Source organism: Anser cygnoides, chromosome 3, assembly GCF_040182565.1.
Source record: "Anser cygnoides isolate HZ-2024a breed goose chromosome 3, Taihu_goose_T2T_genome, whole genome shotgun sequence".
Classification (NCBI taxonomy): Eukaryota; Metazoa; Chordata; class Aves; order Anseriformes; family Anatidae; genus Anser; species Anser cygnoides.
Window position 1 is genome coordinate 290,950 of NC_089875.1, and position 24,317 is coordinate 315,266.

Here is a 24,317-nt window from a genome sequence, read left to right on the forward strand (position 1 = left end):
CTACAGAACACACAAACTGCAAGGTTACTACTACCTTTTGTAACCGATGCGACCTTTGGTAGGGCTAGCCGTCTAAGAGAGCCACCAAAATCCCCTTCACGCCTGGATTTCACCCGGAGGTCGCTGCGACTTACCCGGACAGCTGGGACAGACGGGCTGCTCTTTCTCCTGGGAAACCTGCGACTGCAGCACGCCAGCTGCAGCTTTCCTCCCTTCAGCTGCCGCGCCACCTTCGCTCGGCGACAAACCCCGCGGGGGTCCCAGCGGCGGGGAGCTGCTTCTGCCCTGGTGAGCCGCAGGGAAAGGAGAGAGCCGGCCGTCAGCGCGCGGGGGGAGGAAAACCTCCGAGGCGCAGCCCGACGATCGAGCGCAGCGAGGACCCGCGCCCGGCCGCCGCAGCCCCCACCCCTCCCGGCCCGACGCTCCGGGGAAGCGCCCCCGAAGGCTCTCGCTCGCCTCACCGCCGGCAGCCGCGCTCGCAGCCAGCGGCAACCTGCGCCTCCCGGCGCGCACGGCCCGGCCCCGGCCGCGGCCCCGGCTCGGGGAAAGACCGGCCGCGCGCCACAGAACTACAGCTCCCAGCATGCCGCGGGACGGAGCAGTCCATCCGACCCAGAGGGGAGTCGGCCAAGCGCACGCAGCCGCCCCCCCCCGCGCCGCTTCGCCCCCCTCTCCCCCAGCCCTCCGAAGCCCCGCGCAGTGCAGACCCCGCCGCACGCCCGGTCCGCTCCGCTCCGCTCCGCTCCGGCGCCGCCCCCGCCCCGCACAAGGGCCGTTTCCGCAGAAGCCGCCGACCGCGTGGCGCCCCAACCGCCCGCCGCCTCGCCCCCTCCCGGCCCGGCCCGGCCCGGGGCGGCGCCGACCACCAACCTCGTTGCGGCACCGCGCCGCGGCGGCCCGGCCCGGCCCGACAGCTTCCGCCCATAGTGCCGGCAAGCCCTGCACGGCACCTCCGCCCTGGGTTCCTCCGAGCCAATCACGGAGCGTTTCCGCCCTGAGTTAAGGCTAGCCGTGACGCCACATCCGCCCTCACGGTCCAGCCAATCACGGCGCCGCTTCCCTGTGGGAAGGCGACCCTGAGGCTGCCCCTGTGCTGCCTTTTTTTTATTATTATTATTTTTTTTTTTTTAAAGAAGGCGCGGGTGTTCTTGGTCCTCTCTCGTCAAGTATATCTGCGAGAAACATCTCAAATAATTTTCTTGACACACGATCTTCTCTGAGGCTATTTTATTCGCGGTTGCAGTGGCGGGCGTCCTGCCGATCAGGAGCGCATTGCAGTAAGCACAGCATCAACTTTTAGTCCCTGTTCCCCGACGCCCGATCCCCTCCCCTGTGTCCTCACTGGCCGAGTACTGCAGGTTCACAAGCTACTCGACGCTCCTCTGTCCCATGTATGTACAATTTTACTTCTTTTTCAACCCTTTAATTTCTCCCTTCTTATTTCCTTTTTTTTTTTTTCCCCTTTCTTATGTTTCAGGAACCTGTGATCTTTGTTTTACCGTGCCCACGCTGCTCAACCTGTTTTTCCTCAAGCTTCTGCCTTATTTCGGAACAGTGAGGCCGCCTACTGTCCGCTTACCCACGTGGCGTTTCTCCTCATTATGACTGCACAACTACCTCGGAATACAGAAAATTAGTTCTCTACTGCAAAAACACAACTTAGTTTCTCACAGCTCCCTCCTCTCCTTTCCTTACTCCTACTGTTGTTTTTGCACCTCTTCACGTACCGCGCTCTTGAGTTTCTCCAACGTTAAGGCGCAATAGTCTTCTTCGGATGTCACGGGGGATGGGAGGCGTACAACGCCATTATTTTTACAATACCAACAAATAGTTGTTTGAGCCAATTCTGTTCAGGTAACCACGAAGTTAGTTTCTCCCACATGTTTCTAAATGCCCAGGAACTGTCATCTTGAGCTACTCTATGTAGGATCTTTCCCCCCCCACGCCCCCCAGTATACCTTTTTTTCCCCCCAAATATCAGTCAAATTCGTCCCGTTTGATCTACATCTATACAGCAACTAGCATTAATTACAGTGCACGCTCCTCCTTATGAGGTTATTAATGAATCGAATACTATTCGATTCTACGGTACTATTTTTGCAAACTTATCAAACTTATTTTCTAGTTCTTCAGTTATAGCGGAGATATTTACAATAGCTTTTTCTAATTCACCCACCCCTCACCAAGGTAAAAACCACCTTGCAAAGCTGTGAAATACTAGAGAATTTTACTAGAGAATTGTCTGGAGTCCGCTTAATCCTGCGTGTGGTCTCAAGGGGGCTTTGGCTTTGTGGGTCTTCAATAATAGTCACGTTTGGAATTATTGCCTCCAGGGTGCAAGCTCCCTTCCATCCCAGGGGCAACACCTTCCTGGCTTTATTGCCACGTAGCCAGTACCACCTCTCGCCATTTGGGACAGGCCATCCAGGTGCAGGATTCTCACGTCACATCTGGCACGCGCTATGTATATTAGCGTTCCTGTGGCTACCATATTTGGTGCAGCGTGGATTATTCCCTGCGTGGATAATTCCACACCCAGGGTCAGTACTATCGCCCCCTGAGTTTCTATCAATGTTGTTTAAAAGGCACCTTCGATAACACGGTATATTGTAGCCAGGATTACGCGCAGGGAGCGTGAGAAACACTCCGTAGCCAGTAGCTTAGGCTCAGGCGAGGATCTCAGTGAAGTAGTAATTTATTCGCGATCGCAATGGCACGCGTCCCACAAGCAGGAGCGCGCCTACTAGTCACACAGTATGGTTTGTGTACTTTCTTTCTCGACGACCGGGACCCTCCCCTGTTTCCCCACTGACTGGGTATTCCGGGTTCACAACCTATCCGACGCTTCACAGACACTACGTGGCCTTCAGTTGCCGGCCTGTTCAATTTCAAATTTCTTTTGACTTTTTTACTGTTTGAAGCGGTAATGTTTCTTCACTGATCTGACTTGACGCCGTGATTTTCACCTAGCTGCTCTGAGGAGTCCGGTTGTCTGCATTTTACAAGGTTGTCCGTTAAGCTTTCTTATCACTGCGAGCCTATCTCAACACCGCATTCCTTCCCTCTAAACAACGTAACTCTGCAAAAACAACATTTTTATTCCCACAATTCCCCCCTTTTCTTCTTTATAAATTGTTGATTTTTGCAAAACTTTTCTCTGCGGTGTAATTTGGTAGATCTCTTCCTCTTCTTCACCTTCTTTGCTTTCCATCCCCTCTAATATCATCGCCTTACGTGAGTAAGGTGGTGGCTCCACGGTCATTTCTTTCGATAGTGCAGTTTCAGTGAGCCGCTGTACTAGTCCTTTTACACAGGGGATAATGCAACAACCAAGGGCCGTCAAAACTCCTGATATTACGATCAAGGACGCAGATACGGACGCTAGGATCCCTTTCCATTTACCAAACCAAGATTCCGAACATCCCGCGAAGGAAGGGCCAGTTCCTAATTACTCTGCCAATTCACTGGCAAGGTCGGGAAGCCCTTGCAACGCTCTAGTTACTGTGCCATCTGGGGCAGTATTGTTGGGTATAAAAGTGCAACAATGGTTGCTCAGTATCACACACACACACACACACACACCTCCTTTCTCCGCGATCAACATATCTAATGCTATTCTGTTTTCCCAAGCCATTTTGCTGGTGGCATCTAGTTGTTCAGCGATTTCTCTTATCGCATCCCTTGTATGATTTATGAATATCTGCTGACTATAATAAATACTCTTATTGATTGTTACCCACCAGAACAGCGACTCAAACCCTGCAGCAATGTGATTCCTGGCTTTCTGTTCATCGGGAACTCCTCTAGGCACCCCAACAGAATCTATGTACACTCTATCATCAAATGACATTCCTAAGCCTCTTTTACTTCTTCTGTGTATTTGTGATGTTTCTCTTTCAAATGCCAGGGTGAAGGGTATAGCTAATTGAACAAGTGCAAAAGTGCCTCCCCAATTAGATGGTAGGGTGGACCATAAGATCTTCCCTCTGCAGTACCACCACAGATCTGCCCTGGGGATCTCAAGTCTTGAGCAGTTTCCCATCAGGTCCTTGGTAGCATTCAAGGTCCTTGTGCACAAGGCAAATTCTCCCAGATGCCGGGTAGCGCTCACACCCTGCCGTGAGAGGCAAGCTGCATGGTCACCTGTAGCTGTAGAGAATGCAGGGGGAACCCTGATATTGCTATCACGCAAGGAAGGGAACAGCAAAGAGAGAGACTTACAGGCCTCATTTCCCCAGGCAGTCTTTTCTTGGTACAATGCAATCATACATCGCATCCCCTGGGAATCCCTGGTCCACCCCAATGGGAAGGGCACTATCCGGGCAATCCGTCGTCCCGAGGCACAAGCATAGCAAGTGCTACGGTTGAGACTCTGGACAGCATATTTGACCCATTCTATCCAGGCATTCACATCCCCATACCCTGTTTCAATCTCAAATGTTTGAACTGCCACATTTCAAAGAGAGCCTCCTGTTTTCTCTCCTGTTTTCTCCTTGAGTTTCTCCCTTTCTCTGATGGCAATAGAGGATCGTTTCCATACAGCTGCTCTCAATCTGGCTGTTGGGTGTCTCCCAGTTACTTGTTCTCTCTGCTCAGTTGTCATTGGGCATTTAAATCTCCACAAGCTAACACCTCACAAGCATCAAACATGACAGATTGTGGTACATAACCCTCTGTCACATTCACCCCTATTTTGACGGGGTATCCCATCTTACTATTATCTGGTCATGCCTTTTCCAAGTTGCCAATTGACCAAGGCCTTCTCTGAGGCCTACAGTCACTAGAAACAAAATTAATAGTTGATTTTTCCCGGTCATTATTTTTAACCCTTAGGTTTCCAAATAATTACCAATACAAAGAGTAAGATATATGTACCCTACTACTAGAACAAAAACCCCTTGGGAGCACTTTGATTCGCTATAGGCCAGTCCTTTCTCTCAATCACAAGTCACACTCATTAGTTACCTGTGAAAATAAAAGGTTAGTTTACAACTGTAAGCTTTTATCCTGCTCACAGTCCACTACGAGATTTTTCTCTTCGATTTCAACTTCCAACAAGTCTTCTGTAGGAACAGCTTCCCAGGTACTAGGGTCGACGGATGCCTTCACTCGAGTATAGTGAGTCCAGCCTTTTTGTGCAGTTCTTACGGCTGTTTCAGTGGTTAGTAGTACTTGGAATAGTCCTTCCCATTCAGGCTGGAGTTTTGATTCTTTCCAGGTCCGAATCAGGACCCAATTTCCTGGTTGATGGTGGAGAATGGGGAATTCCAAAGGTGGGGTTTGAGCCAACAACCCACGGGTCCTGAGAGATGACAAAGAAGAGGACAACCCCAGAATACAGTTCTTAGGAAACTTCTCTTGTTTTGAATTGTGGTATCTCATCCCTTCTGCCCAGATAGGGGAATCCGAACAGCATCTCATACGGTGAAATTCCTATATCGTTTCTTGGTGCTGTTTGAACCTGGAGGAGTGCTAAAGGTAATCATTCTACCCAAGGAAGTTGGGTTTCTAACACTAACTTAGTTAATTGCTTCTTTAATGTCTGGTTCATTCACTCTACCTTCCCAGAAGAGGAGGGGTGCCAGGGGGTGTGAAAATTCCATTGAATCTCTAAGGCCTGCATTAGCCCTTGCAGTACTCGTGAAGCGAGATGACTTCCGTGACCTGAATCAATGTTTTCAACTATCCCATATCTAGGGACTATTTGCTCCGGTGATACCTTAGCCACCGTGTTCGCAGTGGCAGATACCGAGGGGAAAGCTTACACCCATCCGGTCAACTAGGACAAACAAGTACTTTAGTCTCCCTACTTTAGGTAACTCGGTAAAGTCTACCTGTATGCTTTGGAAAGGTCAAATCCCTGGCTCCCGTCCCCCTCTAGATGGGTTACGGATGACCTTTTTATTTACCTTTTGACATACGGTACATCGTCTGCATATTTGCTTCGCTACAGTGTATACTCCTACACAGACATACTTTCTTAGCACAACATCACACATTGCTTGCACCTCCCAGTGACTCTCTTGATGTAAAACAGTTAATATTTGCCTCATTGGTGCTTTATTCAGCATTTCTCTCCCATCAGGGAGTATCCATTTTCCCTCAGACTTCGTGGTGCCTGATTCCTTAAAAAAAAAAAAAAAATCTCTCAAAACTTTTTAATTCTTTCTTAGTTTTCAACAATTCCCTGAATCCTCTCTGGATTTATTCTTTGTTTTCCCTCAGACATTAGATGCCTTAAATACCTGACTTCTCCTTCTACATATTGTAATTTCTTTTTCAATACTCCCGAGCCGAATAGCTTGTCAGTAGCTTCCTTCACAACTCTTTTCTCCTGTCCTGACAATAAATGATCATCTACATATTTGTAACAGTAATACCTCCTTGGGAGGTTGTAATTGCTCCAAAATCTGTTCTAGAACTTGCCCAAATAAATTGGTGGCCCTGTAAACCCCTGAGGTAAAACTGTCCATCTGTATTGTTGCTTCCGCCCCCATTTCAGGGTCTTTCCAGTCAGAGGTGAATAGATCTTTGCTCTCAGGGCCTGAGAGCACTCCATTAATAACACTGTTATTCCAGTCTAACAATTTGCTATTTGAATGCCCAATTTCATCATCAAATCCCTTCCCTACAAGTTAGTCCCTGCCTTTGGTACATACAGTAATTGCCCAGTAATCATTTTATCCCCTACTCTCAGCCTGGTATCCCCCAAAAGTGGGGCTGTTATCCCAGCCCCTTCTACCCCCATCACTTTTAGGGTTTCATTAGTTAATTTAATCCCTGATACTTTACAAGCCAGTAATGATCTAGCTGCCCCAGTGTATTGGGTTCACATACCAAGGTTTGGGGGGGGAGAGGGGGGGTGGAGCAGGCTGCCCCCCCCCCCCCCCCCCCCCCCCCCATACTTGGGAAACTGACCAAACATCACAGCAAATATACCAAAACTTCTAGACTGTTACTTAGATAATGCCTTCATCCTCTTTCCCTGCTCATTCAACTTCAAACAGCTCTGTCAAACACTACATACCCCACCTTTAACACCTTCAATAACCCTTTTTAACACTTCTATCTTTCTCCAGCCTGTACTTTCCCATTTTCCTTCTCTCCTCCTTCTTCCACTCTGGATATTCCTATTTGAAACGGCCAGCCTGGCCACACTTCAAAGCCTGTCTTTCCTTGCCTGCTATTCCTTCATCTCTCTTCCTCTCCTTTCCATCCTGGCCCTGACTCCCCCAGATGATTTTCTTCCTCTCTCTCCAACCCTCTGCCTCACTACCTGCTACACTGTCAATACCATTAGTTTCGCTCTCTGCTTTTCCTTCTCATCTCCCCTCCCGATATACACCTCCAGGGCCTCCCGCAGGAGGGCCCCCCACAGTGACTGTTCACTACAACCCCCACCTTCTGGAGCTTTTTCTGTGTATCTTGCCAGGCTTTAATCACAAAATGAACTTTCAAGAGACCTTGGGATACCAGGTCCTTGGGATTCATCCACGAGTACTTTCCCATTCTGACCCCAAATCTCTCATATGATTTCTGTGTTGTGCATTATTATTATTCCAGCCAGGATCAGCAAGGATCCTACTAGTTGTTACCTCACAAAGAAGGACGTACCTATCTCTACTTGGAAACGCATCAGTCCGTAGACTCTGACCCACCTAAAGACCCCTGCAACTGACTGAAGCAAAAACAAAGCACTTACCCCAAACTGCAGCCCAGGCAGAATGAGCTCTCTGATGGGATGCCTGTGACTCAATTACCATTAGGCCCTGCCTGGAACCCAAAGCCAATCACCTGGGAAAGGGGAGGGGCAAAGCACAAGAAAGTAGAAAGCAGAAAGAGAGCAGGAGAAGCAGCAGCTGTTTTTCTTTTCCTTTATTTTTTTCTAGCTTATCTGAACAGCATGCAGAGTGCAGACCGGAGAACTGGCGTCTCTCTAGAAGCAACAATACCAATGCTTTTGCTTCAGCTTTGAATATTGAAATGACAATATGAGAAAGCAAGTTACTGAAGCTAACTGGAATTAGCTCAACTTTTCTTCTGCACAGGAAGAAAAATCTAGCAGCATAACAGATTACACCCCAAAACCAAAATCAATGTAGTAACATCACTCGCAGGAAAAAATGTAGTAAATGATGTAGTAACATCACTCGTGGCCCCGAGGCGCCTGCAGTACCCACTTTTCGCCACCAGGCGGCGGCAGAGGGCGCCAGGGGGCGCCACCGCGCATCGCCACCAGGCGGCGGCAGAGGGCGCCAGGGGCGCGCGGTCCCGGGGCGCCTGCAGTACCCACTTTTCGCCACCAGGCGGCGGCAGAGGGCGCCAGGGGGCGCCACCGCGCATGCGCGGCCCCGGGGCGCCTGCAGTACATACATACTTTTGGCCACCAGGCGGCGGCAGAGAGCGCCAGGGAGCGCCACCGCGCATGCGCGGCCCCGGGGCGCCTGCAGTACCCACTTTTGGCCACCAGGCGGCGGCAGAGGGCGCCAGGGGGCGCCACCGCGCATGCGCGGCCCCGGGGCGCCTGCAGTACCCACTTTTGGCCACCAGGCGGCGGCAGAGGGCGCCAGGGGGCGCCACCGCGCATGCGCGGCCCCGGGGCGCCTGCAGTACCCACTTTTGGCCACCAGGCGGCGGCAGAGGGCGCCAGGGGGCGCCACCGCGCATGCGCGGCCCCGGGGCGCCTGCAGTACCCACTTTTCGCCACCAGGCGGGGCGGCAGAGGGCGCGGCAGGGCGGGGGCGCCACCGCGCATGCGCGGCCCCGGGGCGCCTGCAGTACCCACTTTTCGCCACCAGGCGGCGGCAGAGGGCGCCAGGGGGCGCCACCGCGCATATGCGCGGCCCCGGGGCGCCTGCAGTGGCCACCAGGCGGCGGCAGAGGGCGCCAGGGGGCGCCACCGCGCACATACTTTTGGCCACCAGGCGGCGGCAGAGGGCGCCAGGGGGCGCCACCGCGCATGCGCGTCCCCGGGGCGCCTGCAGTACCCACTTTTCGCCACCAGGCGGCGGCAGAGGGCGCCACAGCGTATGCGCGGCCCCGAGGCGCCTGCAGTACCCACTTTAGGCCACCAGGTGGCGCAGAGGGCGCCAGGGGGCACCACAGCGTATGCGCTGACCCAAGGCGCCTGCAGTACCGGATTTTCACCAGCAGGTGGCGGAAGGGGGCATCCAAAGGCGCCACCGCACATGCGTGGCCCCGCCGCCTGCAGTACCCGCTTCTCGCCGGCAGGATGCGTCCTGAGGGCAGCAGGGACGGCTTCCCAGACCATTTTCCCAGAGAAAGCACAAACGAAAACAGCAGAAATTTGCACCCCGCGCCGCCTCAGGGAGGAAGGGTCTGCCTTGAGCAACGTGCCGCTCACGGCTGGGAAGCTGAGCGGCGGCAAGCTGTAACAGTACATTTTTTATCAGGACAAAAAAGACAGGGAGATAATAACAACGAACCCAACATGGGCAACGGGATGCTCTGAGCCCAACGACCACAACTCCCGGCTTGCTGGGCGAATGGTGCTCCTGGCGGCTTGACACTGCAGACACCATGGAGCCAGCCCCAGGCTTCCCCACCTGCAGCCCAGCACCCGCAGACCTGTGCCTGCCACCCCATGCCACCCCCGCCTGGGCTTTCCTTGCCCCAGCCGCCAATCCCCCGGGACCCGGCCTCCACAACGCCATCGCCTGCCCTGGGGGTCCTGCCGGGAACCCCCAGCCCCCTCCCCACTTGCGCCTCTGCAAGCAGCCCCCACCCCACAGAGCAGTCTCCCCACCCCAGGGAGCAAAGACAGCAGCGAGCTGCCCTCCCCGTCCCACAATAGGCAGCTGCCCCCCCACCTGGCAGGGCTGGCCCCGCACTCCGGCCGACAGACACGGGGCCACCCCCCCTCCATACCCACCCCGCTACGGAACCTGCACCCACACACAGACGGCAAAAGCCACTTCCTGGGATGGCAACCACCAAAGGGGGCACGGGCCGGAAAGCAAACTTTATTAAACTGCTGTGCAGGACTCCGGGGAATGGGGGCTGCGGTAGGGCACCCTGCCCGGTCGTTCTCCCCTTCCCCTGGCGGGCAAGGCAAAGAGCGGCGTCCGTCTGTCCGTCCCTGCGTGGGGAGCGGATGCTGGAAGTGGGCTTCTCACTGTCGCTGCTTTGGGTAGTTGCAGAGTAATTGCCTGAAGTAACTAGGCAAATTAAACTCATATTCACCTTTTAAAGAAAGCGTACAGCATCGAAGCTTTCAGGGTGGAGGGCAGCTGCGCTACCTAAGCGTTCCCTAGGCCTCCAACTTTACGTGCTATCGCACTAGGGGAACTCGGTGTGCTGACTCTAAGGAAGGGGAGGGAGCGTAAAGCGGAGTGGAAACACCACGGATAGGCTCTGCAACCAGATGGGGATCCGATGCTCTCGTGCACACTGAGACCCACTGATAAGCTGAGACACACTGATAAGCTGCACCTTTGCTACCCTGAGCCAACGACCTGTCATGTTTTTAACAAAACACTGTACTCTAGGGAACTTTTGCTCATTCTAGTATCATCATAATACCAAAACACACCTCCATCCCAAAAGGTCCGTGCCTCCGAGGGACGACCACCCCTCACTGAGGGCGTGCTATGAATTTCTCAGACCCCTTACCTTTAAACAAAAGCAAGAAAACTTTTCACCAATCATAACCAAGGTATGCCTGACGAGAGTCACTCAAGCCCCACCTAAAGGAGAGAAAATAATGTAAACTGTCTGAAGTGAAAGGGGATGTTAGGGAAGATACCATCACGAAGGATACCTTTCTGACTTCTGGGATCAGTCGACGGGCTGAGCCTCTCTTCCCCCTGCCACCCTCCGCACTGGGACTCTGTGGGGTAACATTTGAACACTGCCTTTCATTGCATTGTTCCCAGCCGTGACAGTTCTCATTGAACGTGACTAGACCAAGGGCGTGCTACATTATTTAGGTGAATCCGTGACCATGATAGGTCAGTACCCTGAATCCGACCACAACTGTAACAGTTACTCAGCTATGCCCCTTAACGTGACAGTATTTCATAGGGAAAAACATTAAGCCTAAGATTTCCCATGCCTAAGGCCCTAGGGGTCAGGCAGAGAAGGAACCCGAGACTCTTAGCTATGCAACTCCTGAGAATCGCAGCTTACAGTTAGTCACTCACTGTCTTCCGGTCTCACAGAATGAGGCAGAGGTATAATTAATTCCTTCTCCATCTCTCTGGAAAGAGCTTTTCTCCTATCTGTGACAAAGGAAAAAAAAAAAGTTGCGATCATGGGAGTCATTACACAAAGCCACAATCTGTGAATTCACTACTACAGTTAAGATCATTTTTAGTCAAAAAACACCTCGGCAGCAATGTTACCACTGCAAACAGCGCGGCAAGAAAAATTCCACTCAAGGTAAAGGAAAGGGCGAGCTAAAAGGACGAATGACGTGACCAAAGGCAACTGCAACAACCATCTGGTAGATGGTTGTCCACAGCCCTTGGATTTCATGGTTGTCTTTCCTGACAAATGAATCCTGGAAGAACAGAAAAGATACACAAGGTGTCCTTTGTGGAGCCTTTGGGGAGACTACTGAAAGGAAAACCAAACCAAAAAACTAGGGACAGCAAGCGGCGTGTACGTTGGTTCTGTTAACAGAGTGACACTAACATACTAGAAATTTCCACGTTCTTTGCCCTCTGCCTTAAAAAAGTCACCCAATTCTGTCAGTGTTCACCGTCGCCTTTTTTTTTTTTTTTTTTTTAAATTTTCACGTGGACATCCGAGGAAAACATTTTGAGTCCCTGTCATCAAGGGAGAGGGGGAGAAAAAAAAAGAGAGGGATGAGGGGGGAAGAAGCACAGCCATTCCTTGCCTCGGTAACACGAGCAAAAAGCTCAGGCGCTCGGCAACAATGCGCTTTGAAAGACAAAACACAGAAGAAACAGCACGTTATTTAATCTCAGCTGTAGAGTCACGTGTATTTGTACCTGCTCATTTATTCATCTGCCAGTTTATTTTGCTACAGACGCTACAGAACGTAGAGACTGCGAGGTTACTACAACCTTTTGTAACCGATGCAATCTTTGGTAGGAATAGCTATCTAAAAGAGCCAACAAAATCCCCTTCGTCGACAGCCATCTGAACAGCCTGGTTCGATACGCTCACAGAGAGACCCATGAAAAATCCACCCTTTCTTTCAGAAAAGTAAATAAATACATACATACATACGAGACGGTAAGGAAGAAAAGCTGAACACACGGGATGCAGTCCTTTGCCAAGGGGCAGATCCAACATCAGCACAAGGAGCTTTGGGGCATGTGAGTGATCATCTACACCAGCCATCGGGACAAGCCAAACGCACGCACACGAGCCTCGATTAAAAAACAAACAAACAAACAAAAAAACCCAACACGTTAAGTTCCTTTATAGCTTATGGAAGTACCAACCTACAGCTTAGATGCAGTTGGATTGCATCAGCTTAGGGACTGCCTCCTTCAAAACGCACAGGGCGGTGGGAAAACCAGTCTCGAAAACCTGTTGCCTAACAGGAGACTGTTGCCTGCTCCTCCACAGGTTACATTCTTCCAAGCATCGTCCTGTTCCTGGATTTTACCAGCCACAACAGGATGGTCCCACTGGCATGAGTCGGGGACGCTTCGCACGGGGTTTATTTGACGCTGAAGTAAGTCTTCTGTGGGTATAAGTAACGCAGCACGAGATGGAAAGTAAGCTAAGGTACCGTCTGCGGCACAACGCTTGTGCGATATTGGACCTGAGGGGACCAGTCAAAGCCTGCAATAATCGCTGAGCGGGTGGGTAAGTAGGGAGCCCTACGGGAAACAGAGCTTGTGTTCTGCAAAGCTCTTTTCCCGTCAAGAAGAGGACCTTTTCTATTCAGCGTCTTTACCGAACTTTAGGCTACTTCCTATTCGCTTTGGCAAGTTAGCCTCCATAGAAGCCAAGAGATTTTAAACTGCCAAGCACCATTTATAGTTCCTGTCCTCCGATGACAGGGAATTTCAATCGGGGCGCTAGTTAATAGGAAAGTCTGGCTCTGTTTCACGCAAATCAAGTACCTAACCACAGACAGGAGTCTGCAGAAAGAACGCTTTAAAAGATGAATTTAAAGAGAGGGATGATACTCACTTTTCCAACATTTCTGCAATGACTGTGGCAAAAAAGGCTGAACCAGGGACGTCTCTATCATCCCCTCTAGGATTTAGCAGCTCCATACAGTTATGGGTCAAATACCACAGCTTCAACGCAAGGCAGACCTCGAAGGTCACGTTTCTGTCTGCGTACCGAGTTCTGCTGGAAAGCCCCCAGCCGCTCAATTCCCAAGCAACTTTGCCACGGCCAGCGCTTACCTGGAGTTTTGCTTTCTCTCGCTGCTCAGTACGGGCTCAAGGCCTCTTTTGTTGCACACAGTTCAAGCAAAACTCTCGGGACATAACCAACAGACAGACAGACAGGCAGAAATCACCTCTCACGTCTGTCTTGACCGACCACAACCAGCGTTCTGGAAAGCCCCGCAAGCACTAGTTTATTTCTAGGACAACTCTGAAAGCTGAGGCAGGACAAAGGTTAGCCTCTTGTACCACAGACTGAGCAACAAAGAGACAGAGCTCAACAGGCCAATTCGTTCTAGGTCTAAGAAGCTACTACAGCTTGGCAGGCACTACGTGGCTTTCCTTTGCGCTTCCCACGCCGAGCAGTTCGCGCTTCTGCAAATTTGATTAAGCCTTTGAGCCTGGGCTGCAGGAAGTTTATGAGCACGCCTCGGTTTCACCCAAAGGTTGCTGCGACTTACCCGGACAGCTGGGACAGACGGGCTGCTCTTTCTCCTGGGAAACCTGCGACTGCAGCACGCCAGCTGCAGCTTTCCTCCCTTCAGCTGCCGCGCCACCTTCGCTCGGCGACAAACCCCGCGGGGGTCCCAGCGGCGGGGAGCTGCTTCTGCCCTGGTGAGCCGCAGGGAAAGGAGAGAGCCGGCCGTCAGCGCGCGGGGGGAGGAAAACCTCCGAGGCGCAGCCCGACGATCGAGCGCAGCGAGGACCCGCGCCCGGCCGCCGCAGCCCCCACCCCTCCCGGCCCGACGCTCCGGGGAAGCGCCCCCGAAGGCTCTCGCTCGCCTCACCGCCGGCAGCCGCGCTCGCAGCCAGCGGCAACCTGCGCCTCCCGGCGCGCACGGCCCGGCCCCGGCCGCGGCCCCGGCCCCGGCTCGGGGAAAGACCGGCCGCGCACCACAGAACTACAGCTCCCAGCATGCCGCGGGACGGAGCAGTCCATCCGCCCCAGAGGGGAGTCGGCCAAGCGCACGCAGCCGCCCCCCCCCGCGCCGCTTCGCCCCCCTCTCCCCCAGCCCTCCGAAGCCCCGCGCAGTGCAGACCCCGCCGCACGCCCGCTCCGCTCCGCTCCGCTCCGGCGCCGCCCCCGCCCCGCACAAGGGCCGTTTCCGCAGAAGCCGCCGACCGCGTGGCGCCCCAACCGCCCGCCGCCTGGCCCCCTCCCGGCCCGGCCCGGCCCGGGGCGGCGCCGACCACCAACCTCGTTGCGGCACCGCGCCGCGGCGGCCCGACCCGAGCTGAGCCCGGCGCGGCCCGGCCCGACAGCTTCCGCCCATAGTGCCGGCAAGCCCTGCACGGCACCTCCGCCCTGGGTTCCTCCGAGCCAATCACGGAGCGTTTCCGCCCTGAGTTAAGGCTAGCCGTGACGCCGCTTCCGCCCTGGGTTCCCAGCCAATCATGAAGCGTATCCGCCCTCAATGACGGCTCGCCAGGACACCACATCCGCCCTCACGGTCCAGCCAATCACGGAGCCGTTTTGGCCCTCAGGGAAGGCACGCCCTGACGTCACTTCCGCCCTCGGTTCCCTCGCAGGTAACGGGTCTCAAGGCAGTTTGTTCCCTTTAAACAATAACAGAGGGCGGCTGTGCTTCAGAACGATTGCATTTCTTGAAATCTATAGGAAGCAGTCCGTGAAATGTGATCTCGGAACCTCGCCTTTTAAGCATCAGAGGCAAACCTGCTATTTGTATGTGCTCCTTAGAAGCTAAACTGTCAGTCTGCAATTGTTTTACCTTTACTGCAACTCAGGACCGCACTCGGAGCGCTGACTCAATGCCGTGTGTGCTGTCTCCAGCTAGCTGTCAGGCGCACGCTGCTCCACGGAGAAGTCAAATTTCCTCTGAAATTGCTTACCCAAACCAGTATGGGACGCAATAGGAAACTAGGGAGGAAGCAACCTCTCCTCTGCACTCAGAGTCCGTCCTGCCGTCAGCTACAGCATGGGACAGAAACCGTATTATTCAGATGCGGAGGTATCAAAGATGATCCTCTGAAGTCGCATCGGAGAACTTGAGGCTGGGGGCTGGCAGGAAAAAAAGTAACTAACAAGACAAGCCATCCTAAGTCTGTAAAAAAAAAAAATAGAAAAAAAGGAAAAAATAGAAAAAGGTCGGAGGGTGGGGGTGGGAAGGCAGTAAGAATCAGCCTGATAAAAGGTTTACAAATGAGATGAAGAAGAAGAGGAGAAGGGGAGAGATTGTCTATGCAAGGCAAGAGACCCAGGAGGCAAAGGCTGAAGTCTAGGCAGGCAGACTAGAATGTGACGAGGAAACATACTGGCTTTCTATGAAGAACAGAGCTAGCAGCAAGGAAGTAATAATGGCAGACGAGGGAGACTAGTGCCTTTTCCTTTCACGTGAACATACTCCCTTCACTAGAGCCTACTCCCCTTCAGTATGAAACGAGGACCAACGCTCACAAAATTCAGTTATAAAATAGGAAGCTGCCCTTTGGCAGTCTCTTTCTAAGTGCCCATACCCATCACTTGCTCCTCAAACACTTGCTCATATGTTAGAGAAATGCTCAATCAGTCTTGCTAAAAATACTAGCAGTGAGAGCCTAGACTCATCGCTCCACAAGCGAGTGAAAGCAATCATTCTGCCTCGGTGCAAACATGCAGTATCAGTATGGGACAGACCACTCACAGCCTAGAGCTTCTACTTTCTGTGCTAATTTTTTTTAGCATATATTCTTAACAGTTGCGATTTGCTATTAGCAATCTATATCAAACATTTGATGTTTAATGGTAGCCTGCAACTCAGCTGCGTTCGGCATGGACAGGAAAGTGCTCATTGGTAGGAACCTCATAAATTGCAAGTTAAGCAGGGAACCTACGTTATAAGACACGTGCAGAAACCGCAGCACCTGAACGTAAGCTAACTCCTTCTCTACGCTGGGTATCAAAAACCAACCCTGAATAACTCTCGACATTGCAGAAGCAAGTCCCAAGAATGTGCCCGTAGAAAAAAAAAATTGGGATGGCAACAGAATTCATTTCATAAGAGTCTTTTGAGGCAAGACTTCTTGCAGCCTTCCAGTAACTCACCAACAGAAATACGCTTTTGTTATCAAAGACCTCTCTGCATTACAGTTTGCGACGTGCCAGTTTCACACATTTTCTAACCCAAGACCAGCTTCTCGATGCACCCCTCGAACGCAAAAGAACGGATTTAGTCTATGCTGCCTGAACTGTACTTTCCTCGGTCAGAAGGTAACATGGTTCGTTCCGGAAAGCATCATTTTTCAGTAACAACCTTCCCCACAGGGGCCAAACATTACGTTAACCAGCCCAGGAGATACTCATGCTATTTCATACATGACGATAACAGGGCAGATACTTGCTATATTCAATTCCTAAAGCGAGCCTCCTTTGGCAAAAGAAAACGCTATTTATTTATTTATTTAGATTTTTATTTTTTTTTTTAAACAATGCCGTGGGTTGCTGTTTTCAAAGGCCTCTCTGTCTTCTCTGATGAAGACATCTCTCATGTAATTATGGAAGCTGCAGCTGTTTCCACTGACAAGCTCTCAAAGTCCTGGGCTCACTAACCTGTGACAGCCGTAATATCCAATTGCAGGTGACGGAATATTCTAGTTCTGCTCATTTCCTTTGAGGCCCAGAAAAGCTCATGACAACAGGAGTACCATGAAAGGACCCATAATATTACCTTTATTTTCAGCTTCTTCTAAGTCCTTCTCGTTTGCCAAGAGAATTTCTTCTCTCTGATCAGGTAACAAGTCAGCAAGACAACAATCAATCTCCGCTCTCTGAAAGAGAAAAGTTTCTCAACTGCATCCTTATATGAAGTCCGTGGTGTTTGACATCTGGCTCACTTCAGCTCATTTCTACTGACACATCTTCTCACTGTCTTGACTCCCTGGATGCTTGGAGCCAGCTGATTTTTTCCAGGACCCATTTGTGTTATAAACCTGTATTTTAAGACTTGCCACGTGTTCCCAACCTTAAAGAGTGAGCACATACTGTTCTCTCACCTGCTCAGGCTGCAGAGCTGCCAGGGTCCTGCCACCAGCTCGAGCCCTTTCACCCTGCTGCTCTGCTGGAGGGCCTGCCAAAACAAACAAACAAACAAACAAAACACAACCACAAGACACGCAGACAAAGGTTACAGCCCATGTGGGAGGAAACGAACGCTAACCTTTCATCTTCCAACTCTTTACTCAAAGCAGGAAAACAGGTACGGTCCTAATAGACATATCAAAGAAATTCACTGTATGCCAGAACAGGAAAATCTGTATCAGATACCAAAATGCTGCCACGGTCCCCGAGCACAGCCCTTTTCAAGGCATCACGGAGATTCAGCAAGATCATCCAGGTCATAGGGGACAAACAAGCTCGTATCAAAGCTGCACACAGCTTGTATCAAAAAGACTTGACAAAGAGCAAAAGAATACAAGGACGGCTAAATCTCAGGGCGTAGGAGAAAACTGAAAACAGGGAGGCATCCTTTGAAAAAGTTTAATTAGACAACTAACGAAAAGAGAAAAGATTGCAAAACAACACGGGAATGTACAAACAGCGCTGGAAGCCAAAAGCGGCCTGAGTAACAGCTTGCAGAATAGCTGCTCTCTCCACGCCTCTCCCTGTGCACACTGAAGGGTTCCTACGGAAGAAAGGTTTTCTTCTTGGCGTGGATATCAAAGAACCTGTCTCAAACTGAAACGATACAGAACAAGTTTTGAAACAGAAGCAGAAGTAACAAGTCAAAAGGCTCACGCAGCATTTCACTAAGGAGTTCTCAAGTAGCTCACGGATAAGCTACGTTTTCATTTTTAACTCTCTTGAAATTGTCTGTAGGACAGATGACTTGAAATGTGACTAATAGGCCCGGACTTCTATTTCAGAAGCGTCCTACAGAAATTGCCAGAGCAGGAATTCCCACGTTAAGGAAAATAACAGGAGGTAAGAAAAGAACTAGCGGACACTTGATTAAGAAGACTTAATTAAGGAGCGTTAAAACAGCTTTTTAAAGCGAGGTCATACTTTATAAAGTAGAGCGTATTTTCGTGTTCTTTGAAAAAAAGTGACACACGCGAGGAGATAAGAGTTCATTTTAAAAAGGTACCTGAGTATTTCAAGCGTGTTTTGGAAGACAGAAGACAAAAGAAAGAATGGGAGTAACCACGTTCCATGGTAGAGGAAGGGTCGCAGTAAGATTTCACCTTTACTTTTGCTGTTCACCATACTTGTAATCGTCTGAGACGTGGGGTTACAAGATGAAAAGCTTTATAGCTGATACAAATTTATTGCAGTAGGACAAAGTGAAAAGCGCTGATATCGCACTTTTTCCCAGAAAGGAACTTCTCGGAAAAGGAGCTAAGTTTCCTGGTGGACGCCAACTTGAACACGAAACAGCAATGTGCCTTTGCTGCAAAAGCAGCTGAGGGTATCCTGGGTGGCATTAGGCAAAGTATTGCCAGCAGGTCAAGAAAGGCGATCCTCCGCCTCTGCTCAGGAACGGTGAGGCCGCACCTGGAGTGCTGGGCCTGGGCCTCCCAGTACAGGAGAGACCTGGACACACTGCAAAGAGTCCAACGGAGGGCCACGAGGACGGTAAGGGACTGAAGCACCTTTCCCATGAGGACAGGCTGGGAGAGCTGGGACCGTTCGGCCTGGAGAAGAGGAGGCTTGGAGGGGATCTCATCGACGTCTGTAAATACACGAAGGGAGGGTGGAAGGAAGACAAAGCCAGACTTTTCTAACTGGTACCCAAGGAACAAAAAAGGAGGCAACAGACACAGGCCGAAACATAGGATGTTCCCCTCCTCCTGTGGTTTCCTGAACATCAGTAAATACTTTTTCGCTGTGAGGGTGACTGAGCACTAGCGTAGGCTGCCCAGGGAGGTCGTGGAGTCACGGTCTTTGTGAGGTTTCAAAACCTGTCTGGACGTGGTCCTGGAAAACCAGATCTGGGTGGCTCTGCTTGAGCAGGGGTGTTGGACCGGGTGACCTCTGGAGGTCCTTCCGACCTCAACCAGCCTGTGATTCCTTTGCAGCCGCTATGCAACCAAATAGCAAGCACAATTTAAAGCAGATAAACGTGAAGAAATGCAGAGGCAAAAGGGGAAATCAGGCCTCGGTACTGCACATAATCCTATGAAAACATCACCTCAATGCTCATCAGCGTCGAAGAGCAACTTACACGTTTAAGCTTTTGGAAAAGGCCTAGGAAAGGCAACAAGAAACATCACCAGTCTGATCAAAACTCAAAGTTAGCCTTGCTATCTCATAAACTGAAGGTTCATTTGCATCTTGGATGCTACGCAGAATTTTATTTTTGCCTATCTTAAAAAGGTCACAGTAGAATAAAAACAGTTTCAGCCAAGAGAAACAGGGATCGCCAAACTTTTGGAACAGTTTCTGTAGAAAAGGACTAAGAAAAAACCTTTTTCACGTGACAAAGAGACGATGAGGGAAAAGACGATGTCTCATATCATAGAAGTTGAACAGAGATCGATCACCCGTGTTCTCTTTCCATACAGAAGGCGGGGGCATCAAAAGCTAGCAGGAAGCAAACTTCAACGCTCCTCCTGCCCACAAACACACACAAAATAAAGGAAGCAGTTCTCCACATAGTGCTAGCTCCAGAGTTTACGCACAATACCTAGTTAAGGCTCGTGACTGCTGTGACCCACGGATGCTAAGTGTTTACATGGGTTCAAAGGATATGGCCGATTTTTACAAGAAACACATTAAGCGTTTTTATACTCAAAGGCATTGGCTTGTCTTAAAGTGCAAGTCACAAGTATCGCTCTATACTCGTTCCATTCTGCTAAGACCACCGATCTTTGGTCTGACTTTCTGCGGCCCTTGTTACATTGTCACAGCAACCCAGAGGCAGGAAAACATTCCTGCATACGGTAACAAAAGACCGAGTCATTAAAAGAACTTACGACAAAAACCCAAACTACACACTATCTTAGTTCAGCCGTACATTCTATATGCACGCTTTCACCCTGAAATCTTCAATAATAGATGATAACCTCTAAGACTAAAAGCAATACAAATTCTACCCAGTTCTTTGAATGCAAGTCTGATGCAGCAAGTCATCAGCTGGAAGGAACCCGAGCAGAGGATTCAAGATGTTCTATTCCAACACTAAAAATTACCTTTCAAAAGCCGTTTGTCAAGCAGAGCGTAGTTTCCCATTTGTTGAACAGGCAGGCCTAGCCAAATTTCGACCCTAAACTTCCAGGAAATCTCTACAGCTCCCAATGTACATGTTACTTCCGTACTCACCTGCAGGTTTTACCTCTGAAAAAAAAGTTCCAACTTTCTTCCCTTCCACAACACCTGTGATGACACGACCCGAGATCTTTGGGTGGGTTCCACTTGCAATCACTGCAGAGGTGCCTCCTTGGAGGGCCCACAGAGCTGCTTTCACCTGCGATGAAGGATAGAGCCAGTTCCCGAAAATGCATTTGTTATTTGAATCCCCATGCTCAACACGAATTCTTGCTCCACTTTGATCACTTACGTTTCCCACCTGGGATTTGGTTCCAAACGTCACCGATTGTTGGTCTCCTGGGTAGGATATGTCAGTGAGCTTTGCATCATCGGATCCAGGAGGGCTGTCAAAGAGTCCTGAAATGAATAATAAAAAATTGTTAATGTTACATATCTTCTGTTCCAAAGCTCACCAGGGAAAAATAACTAAAGCCTTTGAGGCTAAAAACCTGTATTCCACTCTACAGGATTCAAAACTTCCACTGAACCCTCCTTTTGTGGAACTGAAAGGATGAAACACTAACATGCAGGCTCAAGATGCGTAACTTCACCGGAATTGTAGCTAGTGTGAGGAAACAGAATATCCACATGCTGAATAGTATCACGTACGCTGGGAAGTACCCACACTTCAGTGAGGTTAGAGAGAAAACCGGAAAGAAGTTTCCAGCTTTTATACGGTTCAGAATCAGGGCTGACACACAAGAGTGCACAACTGAACAAAGGACAGTCCTCTTCACCTAAAATCTCAGATGATATTCCCGAATGCTGTGTTGTACACTGATAAACCGGGCAACTTAGAAATATGTATAAAGGCTAACTATTGAGTTCTGCAAAGAAAGGACACAAGACTATAGACACACACTTATTCATTTTAAATAAATATTGTACTTTTATTTAACTATGTTCTGAGTTGAGCGATACTTCTGTTTACCTAACATGTAAACCCTAAACTCTACCGCCAAACTTCCCAGAAGTTCTATGCGAACAAACACGTCACAGATTAAAGCGCACAAGTGAAGAGTACCTGAACTCTTCCTTTACAGCTTGGGAAGGAAAGGACACTTCTTTCCATAAAGAAGATACCACAGCAAATGAATAAGCTGTGAGGAAATGGGAGCGGTGTTTTCGTTTGTTTTTTATTTTTATTTTTTTATAAGTTGTTTGGACTACCATTTTTGTTATTTTTTTTTTCCTGAGGCAGTCATTTCAACTAGAATCAACCATGAAATCCATCTGAAACAGCTGGAAGAAATTGTGGTTATGAAAAGCCAACCTCCTCCTTCCTTCTCGGGGCCTACAATATGGACCAAAGTCCAGAAGCCACCGAAGGAAACACGTCTGGAGATGATAAAAAGAGTACGTGATTTTGTTGATGGCCTGGTGTGAAACTGTACCTACCACCTTCCTCTTTCCAGAAAAGTACCTTCAACATCAACAGGTGACAGACTTCACGGCAGCACAGCTCACAAGACTAGACCACTATCAGCCACACGTCTGGGAGACAGAAAAGCTAGCAAGCTCCAGGTATCTGGAAAGCAATATCCAGGACATGTAAAGTACCCATAAATCACTGAAAGACAGAATCCACTGCCGGAAGAAGCAAACGATTGTAGAATAGCGTTCGGCTTATATGCAGGGAAAGACTATGTATTTAGAATCAGGAGCGTTACTCATGACTATATACAATTCCGAGGAGCTAGCAGAAGTACCGTAGCGTCCACACAGGGCGTGCCTTCCAATCCTTTTACCGGCTTTGTTGCCCTCCTCTGTACGCTTTCAGGGATCTTAACGTTCTTTTTATATTGTAGAGCCCAGAATCGCACACAATATCGAAGGAGAGGCTTCGCCAACGCTAAATACAGTGGGAGAATCACCTCTTTTGACCAGCTGCCTACACTGTGTTTAATATATCCCAAAATGCTAGACGATACCCGTGCTTCTGAATCCTCTAGCTAGCTTCCCAGGGCCCTGAAATTTATTTTGATTGAACACAGACTTCTTGCTGCAAACTTGTTGGTACCCACGTGAAAGAGCAGGAGTAAGGAATAATCTGAAGTTTGAACTAAGCTCGTAAGCTCGCTAGCAACGTCCCTGATCCAAGCCCCAGGCAGGTAGAAAAGCTCTCGGTAAAGATGGTCTGGTCTGCAGATGGGAGCCTCTGTTCCCTTCAGAAGGCAGTCACCTGTGACTATAACCTGGCACTATTTCTTCACAACGCTGGCCTTGATCTCTCGATCACTCTACAATTCCACGAAAGGAATTGCCTCCCAAGTCGTTCTTGACTGACCGCAACTAGCGTTCCATAAAGCCCTGCAAGCACTTGTTCATTGTTTCTAGGATAATTCTTAAAGCTGAAGCGGGACAAAGTTTTGTCCACAGAGGCCTTCGGGGAGACTTCTGAAAGGAAAACCAGGCCAAACCAAAAAACTAGGAACAGCAAGCGGCGTGTACGTCGGTTTTGCTAACAGAGTAACACTAACGTACTAGAAATTTCCACGTTCTTTGCCCTCTACCTTGAAAGTGTCACCCAATTCTGTCAGTGTTCACCATCAGCTTCTTTTTTTTTTTTTTTTAAATTTTCACATGGACATCTGAGAAAAACATTTTGAGTCCCCGTCATCGAGGGAGAAGAGGAGAGGAAAAAAAGAAAAAGAGAGGGGGGTGGGGAAGAAGCACAGCCATTCCTTTCCTCAGTAATGTGAGCAAAAAGTTCAGGCGCTCGGCAACAACAGAATCATAGAATATCCTGAGTTGGAAGGGACCACCGAGGATCATCGTTAAGGACCACCGAGTCAAACAACGCGCTTTGAAAGACAAAACACAGAAGAACCTGCACGTTATTTAATCTCAGCTGTAGAGTCACGTGTATTTGTACCCGCTCATTTCTTCACCTGCCGGTTTATTGTGCTACAGACGTTACAGAACACACAAACTGCAAGGTTACTACTACCTTTTGTAACCGATGCGACCTTTGGTAGGGCTAGCCGTCTAAGAGAGCCACCAAAATCCCCTTCACGCCTGGATTTCACCCGGAGGTCGCTGCGACTTACCCGGACAGCTGGGACAGACGGGCTGCTCTTTCTCCTGGGAAACCTGCGACTGCAGCACGCCAGCTGCAGCTTTCCTCCCTTCAGCTGCCGCGCCACCTTCGCTCGGCGACAAACCCCGCGGGGGTCCCAGCGGCGGGGAGCTGCTTCTGCCCTGGTGAGCCGCAGGGAAAGGAGAGAGCCGGCCGTCAGCGCGCGGGGGGAGGAAAACCTCCGAGGCGCAGCCCGACGATCGAGCGCAGCGAGGACCCGCGCCCGGCCGCCGCAGCCCCCACCCCTCCCGGCCCGACGCTCCGGGGAAGCGCCCCCGAAGGCTCTCGCTCGCCTCACCGCCGGCAGCCGCGCTCGCAGCCAGCGGCAACCTGCGCCTCCCGGCGCGCACGGCCCGGCCCCGGCCCGGCCCCGGCTCGGGGAAAGACCGGCCGCGCGCCACAGAACTACAGCTCCCAGCATGCCGCGGGACGGAGCAGTCCATCCGCCCCAGAGGGGAGTCGGCCAAGCGCACGCAGCCGCCCCCCCCCGCGCCGCTTCGCCCCCCTCTCCCCCAGCCCTCCGAAGCCCCGCGCAGTGCAGACCCCGCCGCACGTCCGCTCCGCTCCGCTCCGGCGCCGCCCCCGCCCCGCACAAGGGCCGTTTCCGCAGAAGCCGCCGACCGCGTGGCGCCCCAACCGCCCGCCGCCTCGCCCCCTC

The 24,317-nt window shown here is 50.8% G+C and overlaps 1 protein-coding gene and 1 long non-coding RNA gene across 49 annotated transcripts; one reads left to right on the top strand and one right to left on the bottom strand.

Annotated features, from left to right (window-relative positions):
* Positions 1-1,050: 1,050 nt before the first annotated feature.
* LOC136790310 (uncharacterized) lies at positions 1,051-3,735 on the top strand. The gene is made up of 2 exons (XR_010829953.1): positions 1,051-1,391; positions 1,478-3,735. It is a non-coding gene; the product is annotated as an uncharacterized lncRNA (long non-coding RNA).
* A 6,228-nt stretch (positions 3,736-9,963) lies between these two features.
* Positions 9,964-24,117, bottom strand: LOC136790305 (delta-1-pyrroline-5-carboxylate synthase-like). Of its 48 annotated transcripts, XM_066993365.1 has the most exons (9): positions 23,631-24,117; positions 20,831-20,937; positions 20,593-20,737; positions 17,328-17,401; positions 14,536-17,102; positions 12,217-13,949; positions 11,163-11,240; positions 10,781-10,849; positions 9,964-10,706 (listed from the first exon to the last, which is right to left on the bottom strand). In XM_066993365.1, exons 1-5 carry the CDS (start codon positions 24,100-24,102, stop codon positions 16,962-16,964), a joined length of 939 nt encoding a protein of 312 aa, XP_066849466.1. In that variant the 5' UTR covers positions 24,103-24,117; the 3' UTR covers positions 9,964-10,706; positions 10,781-10,849; positions 11,163-11,240; positions 12,217-13,949; positions 14,536-16,961. The 48 variants fall into 48 exon arrangements, 45 of the variants coding, with proteins under 45 accessions (XP_066849466.1, XP_066849478.1, XP_066849471.1 ...); XM_066993377.1 differs by lacking the exon at positions 10,781-10,849 and having other exon boundaries at positions 12,435-13,949; XM_066993370.1 differs by having other exon boundaries at positions 9,964-10,849; positions 12,435-13,949.
* Positions 24,118-24,317: the final 200 nt, after the last annotated feature.

Excerpts from the sequence above, each read along its gene's own strand:
- LOC136790305 (XM_066993334.1), bottom strand. The coding sequence starts at position 24,102 with ATGGACTGCTCCGTCCCGCGGCATGCTGGGAGCTGTAGTTCTGTGGCG. Across the intron at positions 20,738-20,830 it reads CCAAATCCCAGGTGGGAAAC|GTGAAAGCAGCTCTGTGGGC; the intron begins GTAAGTGATCAA and ends CCTTCATCGCAG. Across the intron at positions 17,402-20,592 it reads TTCAGAGGTAAAACCTGCAG|GCCCTCCAGCAGAGCAGCAG; the intron begins GTGAGTACGGAA and ends TTGTTTTGGCAG.